The sequence below is a fragment of the Cucumis sativus genome, chromosome 7 (assembly GCF_000004075.3).
Source record: "Cucumis sativus cultivar 9930 chromosome 7, Cucumber_9930_V3, whole genome shotgun sequence".
NCBI lineage: Eukaryota > Viridiplantae > Streptophyta > Magnoliopsida > Cucurbitales > Cucurbitaceae > Cucumis > Cucumis sativus.
The window spans coordinates 19333618-19349909 of NC_026661.2; the positions used below are offsets into that span (position 1 = coordinate 19333618).

The 16292-nt window shown below is 32.2% G+C and overlaps 2 protein-coding genes across 3 annotated transcripts; both read right to left on the bottom strand.

Moving 5' to 3' along the window:
- Positions 1-1656: 1656 nt before the first annotated feature.
- On the bottom strand, positions 1657-7353 carry LOC101213413 (glutamine synthetase nodule isozyme). Of its 2 annotated transcripts, XM_004135911.3 has the most exons (13): positions 7170-7346; positions 7054-7093; positions 6208-6311; positions 5949-5997; positions 5716-5822; positions 3832-3919; positions 3242-3370; positions 3051-3125; positions 2903-2956; positions 2774-2811; positions 2507-2666; positions 2136-2196; positions 1657-2033 (listed from the first exon to the last, which is right to left on the bottom strand). In XM_004135911.3, exons 1-13 carry the CDS (start codon positions 7241-7243, stop codon positions 1942-1944), a joined length of 1071 nt encoding a protein of 356 aa, XP_004135959.1. In that variant the 5' UTR covers positions 7244-7346; the 3' UTR covers positions 1657-1941. The 2 variants fall into 2 exon arrangements, with proteins under 2 accessions (XP_004135959.1, XP_011659421.1); XM_011661119.2 differs by lacking the exons at positions 2136-2196; positions 2507-2666 and having other exon boundaries at positions 1657-2032; positions 2772-2811; positions 7170-7353.
- Positions 7354-9792: 2439 nt separating this feature from the next.
- On the bottom strand, positions 9793-13560 carry LOC101212690 (endoglucanase 5). Its single transcript, XM_011661120.2, has 8 exons — positions 13331-13560; positions 12366-12779; positions 12191-12277; positions 11921-12085; positions 11680-11803; positions 10999-11505; positions 10838-10909; positions 9793-10373 (listed from the first exon to the last, which is right to left on the bottom strand). The coding sequence occupies exons 1-8, from the start codon at positions 13529-13531 to the stop codon at positions 10084-10086; spliced, it is 1860 nt and encodes a 619-aa protein (XP_011659422.1). The 5' UTR covers positions 13532-13560; the 3' UTR covers positions 9793-10083.
- Between the last annotated feature and the right edge of the window lie 2732 nt (positions 13561-16292).

Genomic DNA, 16292 nt, shown 5'->3' on the forward strand with positions numbered 1-16292 from the left:
ATGGTTGATTGAATTTTTTTCATTTGTTTTAAATAGTAATTTTTTGTCATAATTTTATAGATAGAATGGAAAGAATGGATGAAATTTTAATACAAATTGATATAAAGTTTGTACTATTCGTCGCCTCTAGGTTAAATGATCAATTCTCCTGTCTTAATTATATATAAAAAGAAAGCGCAATTGTTAGAAAAATAAATTTGGAATACTTTAAAAGTAGTTTGAAAATATTTTTTAACAAAAATATAAATTTCAATAAGATTAAGTTACAAAATTAAAGTTTTAAAGTAAGGAAAAATATAATTAAACCTACAATGCCAACATGACCTTAGTTCAACTGACACATGTATGTTTATGTGAATAAGAGGTCACAGTTCAAATTCCCACCCTAGCATTTATTACAATACATTTGAAAAAGAAAAAAACTGCAACATTAAAAGGACATCAGTCATTTTGTTCTCAAATTAAAATTTAAAATGGAGATAAAATTAACAAGTATAAAATAAGGAAATTTTTTGTGTAAAGAAAATTTAAGCATTACAGTTGAAATGTAGCAAATTGAATAATTCTAATAATTATGTTCCATTAGTAAATTATGGTAAGATATAATTAGAGATATTTTAAAATAGGACATATTTAATCAATATATCAATATAGACTGCAAATTATTGGTGTGTATTTTGTTGTAATTTTTAAATATTTTCAAGTTACTTAAAATAATTTGACATTCTCTTTAGGATGAAGCAGAGAATGTTACACAAGTTTGTGATTAGCGGATGGCCATGTTATAAAATTTTACAGGAGAGTTGTTGCACATTTGAGTCATTATGAAAATTGAAATGCAAGTTAGGGAGTGTGTGTTGCCATTATTTTGGTATATATCACAATTTTCCCAACTTTATCATTCTACAAGGACCCAATTGATTCAATCTTAAATCACGAGTATGTGATTTGTACTATAAAGTCATTAGTCAACATCCACAGTAAACTTTGACCAAAAAAATTATGCATTTTTTAAATATTAAAAGTTAAATAAAGTTAATTTAATTATGGCATGGATAGCAATGATAGTTAATAAGGTATTTTAATTTCGAAAGCTCATCATTGCTTAGCGTTGCTTGGAGAGCAATTGACTGATTGAAAAAATTAGTTCAAAAGTGTTATCTTGTTTGTCACATTATGAATTTGTCAAAAATATGTCCCTAATGAATAAATGTTGGACAAACCATTAATGGAGTTGGTACAAGTCATCATAGTACAAAAGAATGTCCTCCAGCTGAGGTGGAATTATTAACTCTGCTTAATGATTCCATGGTTTATGTACTCCTTAGTCTATGGGTTTCACAACCTAACCATTTTAAAAACATATTTATGTGAATCTCATGTTCTATCTATGTCAAATTATAGTAGTGCACCCGAAACTATACACATCATCTCAAACACATTCAAACAAAAAATAACAATAACTTTTAAAATGTTTGAACATATTCAAAACAAGTAAGGTTGTTATTTGAACTTAGACGACGAAAGTGGGATGCACACATGCACATGCCTTTGCTCTTGACAACAATTTTACTCCTTTCCCAAAGACCAGTCTTAAACACCTCTAAAAATAATGATGAGATAAAGCAAAGCAGTTGCATTGGGAAAAGGAAAACGGAAGCAATAAAAGAAATGATTTTATTTTAAGATTGATTATTATTATTATTATATAGAACATAATAAAGGGAGACTAGAACCTAGTTTGCTTTAGTGGTTTGGACAAGCAACAATAAAAATATACCCGGAGCACAAACACAAGGCAGAAACAACAAATAGAAACCAAGTTTAAGGCACCAAATCAAATGTCATCCATCCTTAACCAATCAAAAGCATCAAACGGAGAGGCTGGCGGCTACTGCAGCAGCCGCGCCCGCGAACACAACGCCGGCCAACTGAGACTGTTTAAGGCTTCCCCAGAATGGTTGTTTCGGCGATCATGGAAGTGACAACGTAAGGATCCATGTTTGAAGCTGGCCTTCGATCCTCGAAGTAGCCTGTATAGATTAGATTTGTTGAAAAGTAATTTTAAACTTTGATCTTCAAAGGGCGATGGAGGGAATAATAATGGAAATAAAGGTTTCATCAAAGTAACTTGCCTTTGCCGGCCTTTTCAGTGTCACGGCCAACACGAACGGAGGCTCCTCTGTTTGCAACTCCCTGCAATTTTTCATCACGTTTAGTTTCAGAATATTAAAATAAAATAAAAAATGTCTTGTTTTAAGGTTTATTTTAGTTGAAAATGGTAAGTCCTAGAACTGAGTAGTAGACATTTTAATAGTTCAATGAAAAAAAATACAAGTTTGAAAGCTCGATGACTAAAATGTGTACTTTTTGAAGATTTAAAGATGAAAATGAAAAAAAAAAAAGTTTTGAAGTGTTCAAATATTTCGATATAATCACAGAGTATACATTATACAACATAATGCTGAAATTAAATAGAAAAAATAAAGGGGGCTGAACAATATACCCAAGAGAAGGTATTGATATCGGCAGTCTCGTGGCGGCCAGTCAACCTCCTCTCGTTGCCTTCTCCATAGGCAGCAATATGCTCTTTGTGGCGCAAGCTCAACTTTTCGATGGCCTTCTTGATCACGTTAATACCACCATCGTTTCTCATTGATTTGGTACTGAGGCAAACCAAAAGTAAAACACAAAAAAGATTTCAGATGATATGTCAACTCAAATGATTACAGAACAGAAACAATCAAGACAAGTTCAATGAAGAAAACAAGACCTGTAATTGGTGTGCGCACCAGCGCCATTCCAATCGCCCTGATTGATATTCAAATGATATGTCATAACTCAAAATGTTCAATATGTAAGCACACAAGGCCAACATAAAAGTATTGAGTTTAGCACACACCTGAATTGGCTTTGGGTCGAAGGTGACAACGACACCAGCGATTTCCGTGATCCTCTGTTTCAACCACAAATCGAGGTTATTTTTATGTATTAAACATAACCCTATTGTAAAATAAGTATAGTATTTTCATATTTAAATTAAAGCATACCTCGAGGATGTATCGGGACATCCATAGTTGATCACCAGAAGCAATACCAACGGTAGGACCGACTTGGTATTCCCACTGTCCACCCAAAAAAAAAAATATATATATATATATATAGAATTGTTCGCTTAAGGGAGAAAAAAATTGCGTATTTATGTGTGTTTTTGGACATAGGAATTATGATGGAGACGCACCTGTCCGGGCATGACTTCACCATTGATTCCACTAATGTTGATTCCGGCGTAAAGGCAGGCCTTATAGTGAGAGTCCACAATATCTCGACCGAAGGCCTTATCTGCTCCGGTACCACAGTAGTAAGGACCCTGCACAGGTTAATTAGATAAACGCTTTTAACAAATCTGCTGGATATTATATTAAATTTCCAACCCCTACAGGTTTTCGGATTGAATTTGTGATTTAAGAAAATCCTAGTTTAACAATATATTAATCTTAATGATTAATTATACGTTCTTAACAAGTTTTGAATCCCAATACTTTGTTAAAAGCATTTTACAACTATTTACGCTCTGGACTTCTGAATCAATAAACATGATATTTTCGAGTGGACAGTACTCGTGTCCTCAAACACTTTTAAGGTAGCCTTAGTTATTGTTTAATTTACATTTTCTAATTCTAAAAAGAAAGATGATTGAATTTTTGTTTCTCCAATACTTGTTCTAAGTTTTTCTTTTAAATTATTGTACATGATTTGGCAATAAAAATATCTACACAGTTGGTGAAGAGGAGAGCTTTGATGACGATGAACAAACAGAAACTAGGGTACCTGTGGGCCAGGGAAGCCACCGGTAGGCCAACCGAGGGGCCAGTGAATATCCTTTTGGAGGAGAGTGTATTCCTGTTCAATTCCATACCTGTTCCCACCACCACAAAATATATCTAAGAAATGAATGATACAATTGAACCAGTAAAAGCTGTATGTTTGTATCCAAATTTAATTAGCTCAATAGCTATAATCATAAAATAATATTCAGTGAAACAGAAATAACATTTAGAATAAGACGTTGGAAAAAGGAAGTGGAAATTATCATTCATGTGGAAATGGAACACATAAGAAAAGGAACGGATGAGAGACGTCGGATCAAAGTTTGAAGAGGCAGGACTGTGTGAATTCGAAGTGCTTACTTTAGTGCTGAACTGTCATAAAATAAGTTATTGTGAAAAAAAGCACGCATGGGAGATTGGTGAGGCGCCTACCTAAGATGAAGCTTTAGCTAACACATGGGACCAATATTATTTTGGACCAATAGTTAATTTAATGCACACAATAGCAAATTGGTACGTACTAAAATTATTAAAATCAACAAATTATTAAAAGTGGCATCATAGCAGGGAGGACTTCCAGTCAAAAGTTGACGGTGGACCTATTTTAATGACTAATCTAATTCAACATTTATCACACCCTTGTAACAATTACCAATTTTATATTCGACCACCACACCCACTCATGAAAAGAAAGTCACCGCAACCAAGTTCCCAACCGATGGAGAGTGGAGACGTATTTATGAAGTAAGCTAAGAAAATGTAGTCATGGGACTATAAAGAATTTGCGGGCTTCTATTTCAATATTTTTGAAAACCGTGATGGAAGAATAGTTAGTAAAAGTCAACCTTATTTTTTCACTTCGAAAAGACCATTCCCCAAAATTTGATAATAAAATGTGAATAGAATGGTTGAAAATAAATTTGTTCCCTTCGAATTATGGAATCAAACCCCATCTACTAATTGGAAATGGAAATAAACAAATGAAACCCACTGGAATAAGAAAGTTAGTAAAATAAAAATAAACTGAACTGTAATCATGGTATAAGAATTTTATCACATGTGACATAACCAATAAATTTCCACAATCTATGAATATGAATTGTGAAAAGTCAATATTATATTTTACTTTGAAAATACTATTCCAATTTGTGATTATGAGATGTGAAAAGAAATCGCACCAACTGATTGAAACTTGGAATGAATAAAAGGGTATTAAAATTCCATCCACGTGACATTTCCAATGAAATTCCCACATTTTATTTTATTAGGTTACAGTTATGGAAATTAGCATTTTCTTAATATCATATATCATAAAAGTACGTAAACATTTTTAAAAAAAGTAACAAGTTGTCCAACGTAAAATAATTATTTATTAATTTAAATTTTCCATTTCATAATTTTTCTAAAAATATGACATTACTCACAAAAACAAATTTCCATTTTCACGTTTTCATGAATTTAATATTTTCATTCTATCATAAAAAAAATCTCCAAAACATAACTTATATAAATTAAGATGTTATTAATATAAATATAATAAAAATAGAAAAATAATTGTAAATGATACAAAATAGATAAAAAATAAAATGTTTATTATTTAGAAATAATAAATGTTTATTTACTAATATAAATTTATTCTTTCCATTTAAAACAAAATAATGGAATACATATTTTATTGTATGCCACTGCAAGAATTAATTATTAGTTTATGTTAAATATGGTATTCATCCCTAAAGAATCTGAAACATATCAATTAAGAAAAGTAATGAGATTCCAATATAATTCTTCCTGATTTTGTGTGAAACCCCACTAAAACGTTTTAAATTCATTTCAGAAAAGTGTACATATATATTAGATTTTACTTTTATATTAGATGTCACGTTACCAGGGTTCCTCGGCAACGACGTCAGGGTTGCTAAAAATCTTGGCGGCGTTGAATCTCTTGTTGGTGGGAATCGGCTCGCCAGCTGGTGTATAAGCATCACACATCACCTAATGTTTTGGGCCCATTTTGAAACAAAAAGACAAAATTACCCCTCAAATCAACTTTTGGAAAACACCAAACTTTGTTACTATTTTACCAAAGATGACCGGGGAAAACCGGTAAATCCACCATACCAGGATGTTATTTCCTCTTCTGAAGGGATCCTTGAAAACCGCCTGAGGACTGTTAACAGCCAAACAAAACTAACGCCGTTAAAAGTGGAAATTTCAGATAGGAACAAAATAGTCAAAGATTCTTCGCTGAATCGTAGAATATTCAGCAAAGAAATTTTGGATACTCTCGATCAGGACCGTTGATCCCGACCCTGAGAGAGTAAACAGTTGCATGATGAACAGGTGGCGTATGTGAATGGGTTGAGGGCGTTATACATACTATATGATGACTTCGCTGTCGTCTCCGGGGGCTTGATTCGTACTGGAACCGTCATAGTTCCACTTTGGAAGTTTCGCCGGATCAGTCACCGGGCCCGGAAGAGTCTGAAAGGTTTTTTTTCGATAAAATTATTCAGAAAGCGAAGAAACAATCTGACCAATGTTTTTCGAACGAGTCCATAGAAAAACAAAATGTGTACGGAAATGCTTTCCAGAAAAACAGCGGATTATTAGTACGTGACTTCAAATCAAATAACGAAATCTGAAGAAGGTGTCCGCATCCATACTGAACAAAAGAATCTATCGCGTGTATGCTACGAGAAAGTTTCTCCAGAAAAGTATTTATACGTATAACAGATTTCAAAATGGAACAAAGGACAAAAAATATGAGAAAAACATTCTAAATCAGACGAAACGATCTACAAAAAACGATACAGCTAGACAAATCTCTACAAGTAGATTCTCAAAGAATGATCGATTCCAGAGACCCAAACAAAAAATCGAAGAACGAAAAAAAAAATACAGAGAGAGACATTTTAGTTCTGAAGAAATGACTTGCATAGATAATTTTCCTAACGATTTGAAACATCCAGAAAATTACTCCGGAAAACAAATCAAACACAATCAGGAGGAGATGAACGTTCAGAATGTAAAGAAAATGATCTGCAACAGTAAGTTTTCAAGCGAAATGAAACATAAAGAAAATTTATCCTATAAAACTTCGAAAAAAGCATGATCGATTCCAAACTCAAACGAAAAAAATCGACTATAGCAAGAAAACAGAGACATTAATAATCAGGGAAAACAAACAGAATCTGATCCAAACAGAAAAATAATCAATTCATACCCTAGCTTTGCTCCTCAAATCGAGTCCCGATCCTCCGATCCTGCAAGAGAAGAAACAAGCATAAGGAAAACTGCGAATAATAGTGAGGATCAGAAGAGAATGGAGAGAGTAATTACCATACGTATTCAGCGATGATCTTCTCGGTGGTATTAGTGAGGTCGAGATTGATGAGATCGGAGAGGAGAGACATGGCGACTGAGGCAAAAGAAAGAGAAGGGAAAATGGTTAGAGAAGGAGGTGAGAAGGAGTTTAATAGGGGACTGTCAATGCCTTCGCTAGTCGCTACTAACGTCGAGGGCGTTAGGATTGATGACAACAGGGCAAAACGGTGCCAAAATAAAAAGGAAAAAAATGTTTAATTAGTTCTAATTATTTTTAAATTTCCAATTTAAAGTCTTCACATTTTAATCAAAAGAAAATTATTCTAAATTGCAAAAACTGTTAAAAATATTTCATTTATAAAAAGAACTGTCAAAATATTTATAAAATATAAATAAAAAAAATCTATCTAAATATCGCTAACTAACATAGTTGGAATATTTTAATATATTTTCGAAAATACAAAATTATATTATGTGAACGTATTTCAAGTATTTGAGTAAAAATGGTAAATAGAAAAACAATGGATTAAATTTTAATGATGAAATTAGAATAAGATATAAGATATATAGTTTATATATTAAAATGGGATTTAAATGAAATGAAATATGGGGTCTTCGTCACCAAGCAGAAGGGGAAAAGGTCCCGATGGATTTGGAATCGTCTCGTGAATTTTAGATTATTTGGGCAAAAGTGGGAATGGATAGCCACTCATACTCCTTTTTATTTATTTGTAGTTATTATAGGAGTTAATCACTAATGATAGTTAACTAATTAACTAAATCCCCAAAATAACCTTACTGCATCCGTACGTGCTACACGCCTGACACCTCCCAATTGCTTTTTTTTAGTCACTCATGGTTTGTTTGTTCTTTCCCTTCTTTATTTATTTGAAATTTTTGTATTAAATGGTAAAAAAAAAATTATACAAAAACAGTTCAAATTAAAAAAAATTGTATTTTTGTAATTTCTTAATTCTCAAAAACCATATAAAAAATGGAATGCTATTGACGTAAATAGATAACAACTCAATAGAATTTACCTTTTAAATACGTGTTTGATGCTTTAAGACGGTAATAACTTAGCATTGATACTGTTTTTAAATTTTCATATTTTTTATTTGTTATCATATGTACTATCTTAACTTTTTTATTTTTTGGTATAGTATTTACATTATATTATAATTCATATTAAAATAATCTACCTATTATAACTTAATTAGGAGTGAGATTATTGTAGTCATAAATATTATATTTGTATTTTAATAATATGTGTTTGGTGTCTAATAATTTTAGTTTGATAAATAAATAATAAACTTTGTAACAGACTAGTTGAAATAGTTTTAAATTTGTATTGTTTTGGTTTTACGGATTGATTACAAACCTTTTTCTTAAATAGTTGTATTACTGTTTATTTGTTCGGTGTCATAGGATTCTAATTTTCGTCCAAGTTCAAATATATCCACGTATTATCATATTTTTTAAATGTGATCAATTTCATTCATTTTTTAAGAAAACGTTGGATTAATGTTACTATTGTTTACACATTCAATTTATTTGGGGACACAAATTACATCATAGCCCCGTAATTAATGTTGTCACGGAGAATTGTGCTAAAATGGTGATGAGTGAATGTGTACAAAAATGGCCATTAAAGTCAAGTCTCCTACCATTTTTCTTTTTTCTCTTCTGATAAACTCAAAATTCAGCATTGTGTAGAAAAACACTCACCACCAATTTAAATTCTTCACTTCCTCATTATCGATTATTTATTTTGTTGGGTTATAATGTTTAAAAATATCTTAGTATTATTGATTCATTTATGTGACACACACTCCTAGCACAATCATTTTCATTCCCATGTTCAAACGACAACACACTTGCTTTTCTATTTATTGATTTATTTAATATTTAAACTATGTAACATACATTTACTTGCTCTCATGTCATGCCATCCGTCTATCGTTATTCACATTCTATATTTTTCACCCCACTGTTTATAGGATAGATTTAAGGATGGTTTACAAAAGGTTAAATTTGAGTTCTATTTTTTATTTTAGTTTTGAAAGTACATATTATTAATGTTGGTAACAAAACCCAATATGTATATTGTAGGGAAGTCACAATTGATTAATTGAGAATGAGATATAGTATATAAAATTATATTCCATAAGAAGACAAAATAGGGTGCGGTTAAGAAGTTAACATCAAAGAGCGTCCAAATAAAGCGTGTTCTCTAGCAAACCATGTATGCGGATAGGGTACAACAAATGTTATCTCGCAGTCAATAATTGGCTATGAATTTCCAATATTTTAAGTTCGGATATAATTAAATACTTTTAATTATTTAATACATGAATACGAATCTCACTAATCAATAAATTAGTATAAACAATAAATGGACACTTAAGATGAAGATTACATTTCAAAACGTGGATCCTAAATTATTTAATAAATGAATAAGAATCTCACTAATTAATATATTAATAAAGTATTGATGGCTGTGCAATTAAATTGTTGTAAATTTAAAAATTTATGACTAAATTATTATAGGCTTTGGAAATTGAAAATTTAAAAGTTTCCCATATTCATCTATTTCATTTTTTATTTTTACACTGTTAGAAATTGAAATCAAAGAAAATCAATAAGACGGACCCATCATTTATATGGAGGGCCAAAATATTTTGTCTTCAAATAAAAAGAACAAATTTTTTTCTTTTTATATTACATGAAACTCACCTCTGTGCATAAAAATTCCTCTTCATCTTTTCACAAAAAGAAAGAAAAAAAAAAAAAGAAAAAAGAAAGAAACACATCTCCATGATGGATTGATTTCCTAAAAGTGTATTTCAAACAACTTTGTAAGTGCTTAGAATGTGAAATTAAACCAACATGAAACCAAACTTGCTTGGAAGGAAACATGAGTTTTTTGTTAATGGTAGCTAGAAACGGTGACTTTAGCCTGGGGACCTTCTTGAATGTAGATAAAAGCACACTCAGAACCAGGTTGAAGCACGGTTAACCATGTTGGAAGCTCGTAAACCCCTTTTTGTTGTGTTGGAGACAGTCCCCAAATAGGGCCTGTGAGATTATCAAGTTGCAATTTTAAATTTTTTATTGACTTTCCTGATGTGTTCTTGATCTTCACTTGGTGTCTGTAATAACTTTCTTTGTTTACGGTCCAAGTGCTTGTTATTGTGTGGATAAACTCCACTGGAGACCCTGCAAAAAATTAACAATGACATGTACTTAAATAATGTGAAGAAAGAGAAAAGTTTTTATCACATGTATCTTTAATTTTCAATATGGTCGTAACTTAGTGAATATGACATCAATTATCACCTTATAAATTAAGGACACCATTACTCATTCAATAACTTAGTATGAAAAAACATAACAATTCCTTAGAAAAGGCTGAAAAATGGTACTTCACAAAAATGGATAGAAATGAACTATTGAAAACGTTTATACATGATTTTGAAAAGTGCTTTAAAATTAAGTTTATTTATTAAAGGAATTTGATTTTTATTTTGATGTTTATACATGATTTTGGAAAGTGCTTTAGAGAAAATATATGAAAAGAAAGTTTGAAAATTACAAATTCCATAATTCGGAGATAGTTTTAATTTAACGACGATAAAATTAGAATTAAAATGGACAACGAAATCCCCTGTTTTTTCCCTTACCTGCAGATACAGGGACGTTGGCGTCAGGGGATTCCTCTTCACGTTTCACCGGTGGTTGATATCCTCGCGATCCTATTTTCAACGAACAAACATAAAATCATTAAACATATTCACAACAAACAATCAAAATCCCTAAAAAAGAAAACCCGCCTTTAAATTACCAGGAATTTGATGGCCATTAACGGAGCTATGCAACTTCGAGAAGAGACCAATCAAAGGAGCAGAAGCGGTGAGTGTAGGCTCAGTCTGTTCATAATCAGATCGCTCGTCGCCGAATCTGTCGTTCTTGTCCGGACCGCCGACGAGAGCGCCGTGAAGAATGTTAGGGTTTCCTTGAGGACGATGGTACCAGGTATCGAAGCCCTGGACGCAGCCGACTGGAACGGGATCGGTGAAAATTGAAGCGATCGAAGAGCCTCTGTGGTGGAGCTTTTGAGGGAATTTGGGACCGTAGCCGATTAAATAGCTGAGAGAGTTAGGGTTTTTGCCGAGGATGTAATCGGCTTGGGATTGTGCGAAATTGAGAAGCTCTTTAGGCTCGAAGACGCCGTCAGGACAAATGAGCTTTGCGTTGGCGGTGGAGAGGTAGTCGGAGTAGACGGCCATGAGAAATGCGGCGGTGGAGGCGTATTGCATATTGTTCCATTCGTGGGCGTACAATAATCCACCTGTGGTTTTTGATTAATAAATATTAACCACAAAATTTGAGTGCTTAATTAAATCAAGTAAACATAAATTTAAACTTCCCATTTAACCTTTTCTATTCCTATCTATGTATTTCTTAATAGCATTCAGTAAAAATTACATCATTCCTAAATTTATATGACAATATTTATACTCACCAGGAGTTTTATTGATGTTGAACCCATCATTCTTCTCAAGGCATGCACAAGCAAAGTAATCAGCTTTCGCCTGATATTGCTTCAACGTCGACTCATAACCACCGCCACGTCCTTCCAACAACACCTAAATAAAATCAAATAATTTCCATTAAAAAACATTTGAGTATAACTTGGTTGGGTATTTAATTTATATTTAAAGGAAAAACCAAACTTAAAATTAGTATGCTCAATTGAGCTTTACCTTGGTTAAAAGAACTTGAACGCCAGCATATTTGTTGTCCCAAGAGAACTCTTTCATTGCCCATCCAGTTCCACCAAACGACACCGCTTTATCTACCGTGTACTTCAAGTAATATTCATCTCCGGTGGCTCTGAATAACCAAGTTGCCGCCCACAACAGCTCATCCTTCAAATTACAAAACAATGATCTTAATTAGTTTATTGGTTAAATTAATTAAATCGGAATCGAGGAATTAGAGGAGATAAATAGAGATAGTTAAAATGTGCTTACCCAGTATCCTGATGAAGTGTAGAACCCTGAAACACATGGAATGGAATCGTCGTATAGACCTCTAAAGGTGTCTGCAAACGTGAACAACTGAAAACAAGAAAAATTGTGAGCATCATGAGATTGAGAAAATTATTATCTATACAAAAAAAAAGGAGAAGGAATGATATTATCAAACCTCTTTAGCATGGGCCAACAAGAGATTGGAATAAGCAGAGTTGTAAGTCTTGAAGGCAATCGAAGCGGCGGCCAAAGCGGCGGCGGTTTCACCGGCAAGGTCAGAACCAGGATGGGACTCGTCGATCTTGAAAGCGGTTCGAGGAGTGGTCATATCCTCGGGACGTTCCCAACAGAAGTGATCGGAGGAGCCATCGCCGACCTGACCCCAAAGAACGTTGCGCTGAGTGTGGGCTTTGAGAAAGTAATCGGTGGCCCATTTAATGGCCTTCAAAGTGTTGTCCATTTGGTTGGCATTTGTAATTTCCTTGTTGAAATCAATGGCTCCCCATGAAAGGATTGTTGCTACGAACGCCATTGGTAGCCCGAACTTCACATTGTCTCCTGCGTCGTAGTACCCTCCCACTAAATTCACCTGCCATAAGTGAAATTGGTCATTTATTTTAAAATTAAGTTTGTAAAAACTTTTTTTACGTTAAAATTATGGAAATAATAATTGCAAAATTATTATAGCAGAAATTCAGTTTTTTATTAACGATAGAATAGCAAAAACTCAGTTTGGATGATACATACATTACTAACCATCCTATATAGTCTAAAATTTTATTATATTTCATAAATATTTTAGTTTTTCAGTAAACTTATTATTCCATTAAAAATCATATTTGTATCTTTATTGGATTAATTTAAAAATTAACCATCAAAACTCAATTTAGTGAAAAATATAATTTTTGAAGGGGCATTTTCAATTATTTACAAAACATACTAAAATTTTATACAACAGGTAATCTCAAATTTTATCAATCTCTATCGATTTTTATGGGTTTGGTGCATTTCTTTTTATAAATTTGGGTCATTAGAGCTTTTGTTAATGGTATAAAATTAAGTATATTGCATATGGGTCAATTGACTCAATTGGGTGGTTTAAAAGATATAAAATATACATAACCATTGCCGGCAACTTACTCCTTGTGCAAAACCATCCTTAAGGCCAGAGTCCCCCCGCCACTTAACACGGCGGTCCACCGGAAGTTTACCGGACCTTTGCGCCTCCAAATACAAGAAACTCAAATCCAGAGCATCACCGTAGTTGAATTCACCGACAGCGGTGGCAGCTTCAAAACAGAGCACGGCGACGACCAAAGCCAATAAGAATCCTTGAGCCATCGGGCTTCGATGATCTTCTGAGTTTTCCTTTTCTTCTCTTTTTGCATTGAAGATTTCAAAATTCCGTTTGCTCTTTATAACAAACTTGAATTTAGAAGAAATTTGAAAATAAACTGTATCAAGTGGTAGCCTTCACGTTTGTTGAAGAAGGGCGGGTTTACGACACTGTCGGATCGAGGTCCTCACGTCGTTTCTTAGTGGGAGGCAAATATGAAGTGTCGTTTTGATATTTGTTTATTGTGGTCTGCTGTTTGTTTCATCTGGACCGTCCACTGCGCCGGGATTGTCTTGATGGAGTTTCTAGCGTTGACTGTTATTTGACCTTTTGAGGTAATGTTAATTTAATTTATTTTTTGGAAATTTGGAATAAAATCCAAAAACATTTTTATTTTATTTTATTATTCTTAGTTCATTAGATATGGGATTGTTGGGAAGCCACGTGGTAGCTTCTGTGTCGTTTGATTTGGAAACAGAGAGTAGACCGTGTGATTTATCATATAAATTAATTAAGGGGACATTCTAATCTAAACTAATTATTAATCAAAACCAGGTACATGTACTTCCTTGGTTTGTTTTTTACTTTTTTAAAAATTAGGATCGTATTAACATATTAAAATTGTTGTAATTTCATTCATGTATAAATTCATAATGAATCTGAATGTCTGATATAATTTGATTATTTTTATATGGCAATTTGTTGTTTGATCCTAGTGAGTAACAACATCAGTAGAGGTAATTCGTAATTCTCATATATTCATTGACATTTACTCTAGCAATAACAATGATAATATGAGCAAAGGTGTGTTTGGTTTAGATTATAAAGTGTTCAATTTTGTCAAAGAAAAAAAAAACACTATTTTGAAAAAGATTGGAGTGTTTGCCAAATTAAAATAATGCATTTAAAAAAAAAAATCATTTATAAAATAGTATATTTTGAATAAATCTTTAAAAACAAAATTCACATAAAAACACTTACAAAAAAAATATAACCAAACATTAAGTGTTTAAATTTTAAACTCATTTTCAAAAAAAGTGTTTAAAATGAAATGTATTATTGAAAACATTTTTTTCTTGATTCAATCCAAACAGACCCTAAGTATAATTCAAATTTCTTGTACAACAACAATACTTGCAATGATAGCGACAAAGGTAATGAGTAAGCTAGTGTGTTTGAATTGATTTTCTAATGTATAACATCCTCCTTTCTTAATGTTTCTTTAAGTTAAGTATTTCTTTAGTTAATTCTTGAGTATCTTGAACTACCATTCTTTTATTTTAGGATTAGTTATTATTTAGTTAAAGTTTGTGTATTTGAGTTACTAATCTTGTATCTTGAGTTAGTTCTCTGAGTTGGTTCTATAACAATAACTTCTAACAACTATTGTAAACTTTTCGCCTATAAAAAGCTTCCCCATATTATTGATAAACTCTCAATCATTTGCTTTGAGTGTTGTGCTTCTTTCCAAACAACACCTCTAATTAGGGGAACCCTTAAATAATCCAATAAAGAAAGGATACACCAAAGATTTGTCAATAATGAACTTCTATCGATTAAAGAAGATGTCCAAGAAAAAAACTAGCAGCAGGTATAGACAGAGAATCAATTTTACTACCATCAACAATGTTGGAGTTCTACGATTTTGGCCATGCTTGATTTTTCTCAAAGAATCTATCACTATCCAAATTGAAAAATTTATTGTAGTGATTCTAGTGACTTCGATATATTTCTAAGGCAGTTTGGGATAGAATAAGAAGGTGACAATACTGAAAATGGCCCAACGATCCAATCAAACCCATTTTTTCAATAAATCATTTTGGAAGTTGGTTGAATTAAAGAATCGTCAATAATGGATTTTTACTATCCAAGAAGGTCCAAGACTCAAAATAACTATTTTGGTTGTGAAACACTATCAAGAAATGTTGATTTATGAATGAGTCTTACACATGCTATGAGATTGCAGTATATTCAAGATTCCAAACAAAATAACTACTTCAATCCCGCAACATTGAAGGAAATTAAGAAAACAACAAAAAATATTAAACGCTCATTGGGGGAAATGACTCATCATATAGATAAACTATCAATTCATTTGCAAGAGTTAAAGAACGAATTGGTTTCTTATACGGAATAAAAAACAAAGAAATCATGGTTGAAAATTTTTAAAATAGAAAAATCTTGAAGATAGAATTGAAGAACAAGAGTGGGAAAATGTTGATTTGGAAATGGTCACAAGTGAAGAAAAATCAAACGAATAAGATGTAAAAGAAGTATTAAACACTGAGTTAAAATCGAACAAGAATGACAAATTAGTTGCGGTGGAAATGAATCTTCAAATCGTATAATAACTTGAAGCAAATGATAAAGAAAATACGATTCTTGAAGAATTTTATTCGAAAACTAATTCTTTTAAAAAATATTCTTTTAATACGGTTTTGAGTGAGATTGAAGGAAACATCTTTTTCAGGTTTACGACGAATGAAAAGGTTTATCTTTTAGTGGCCATGTTTGATCTTTTGTCTCAAGTTTATCCATTTGATCATAATATTTTTGTTTAAAACATAGGAGGATGGTTTGGCTGTCATAATTCGTTGAACAAGTTTATTTCATTCCCTTTTTTGCTTTATAAATTTATTCTTTGTAAAACTCGGGACTTTTGGAGGGATAGAAGAAGACTAAGAGTTAATTGGGTAATTAGGTAATATTCTAGGTTAATTTCCTTTTTACCCCAATTCTAAATTAATTTGCCTTCTCTTGTTTGAA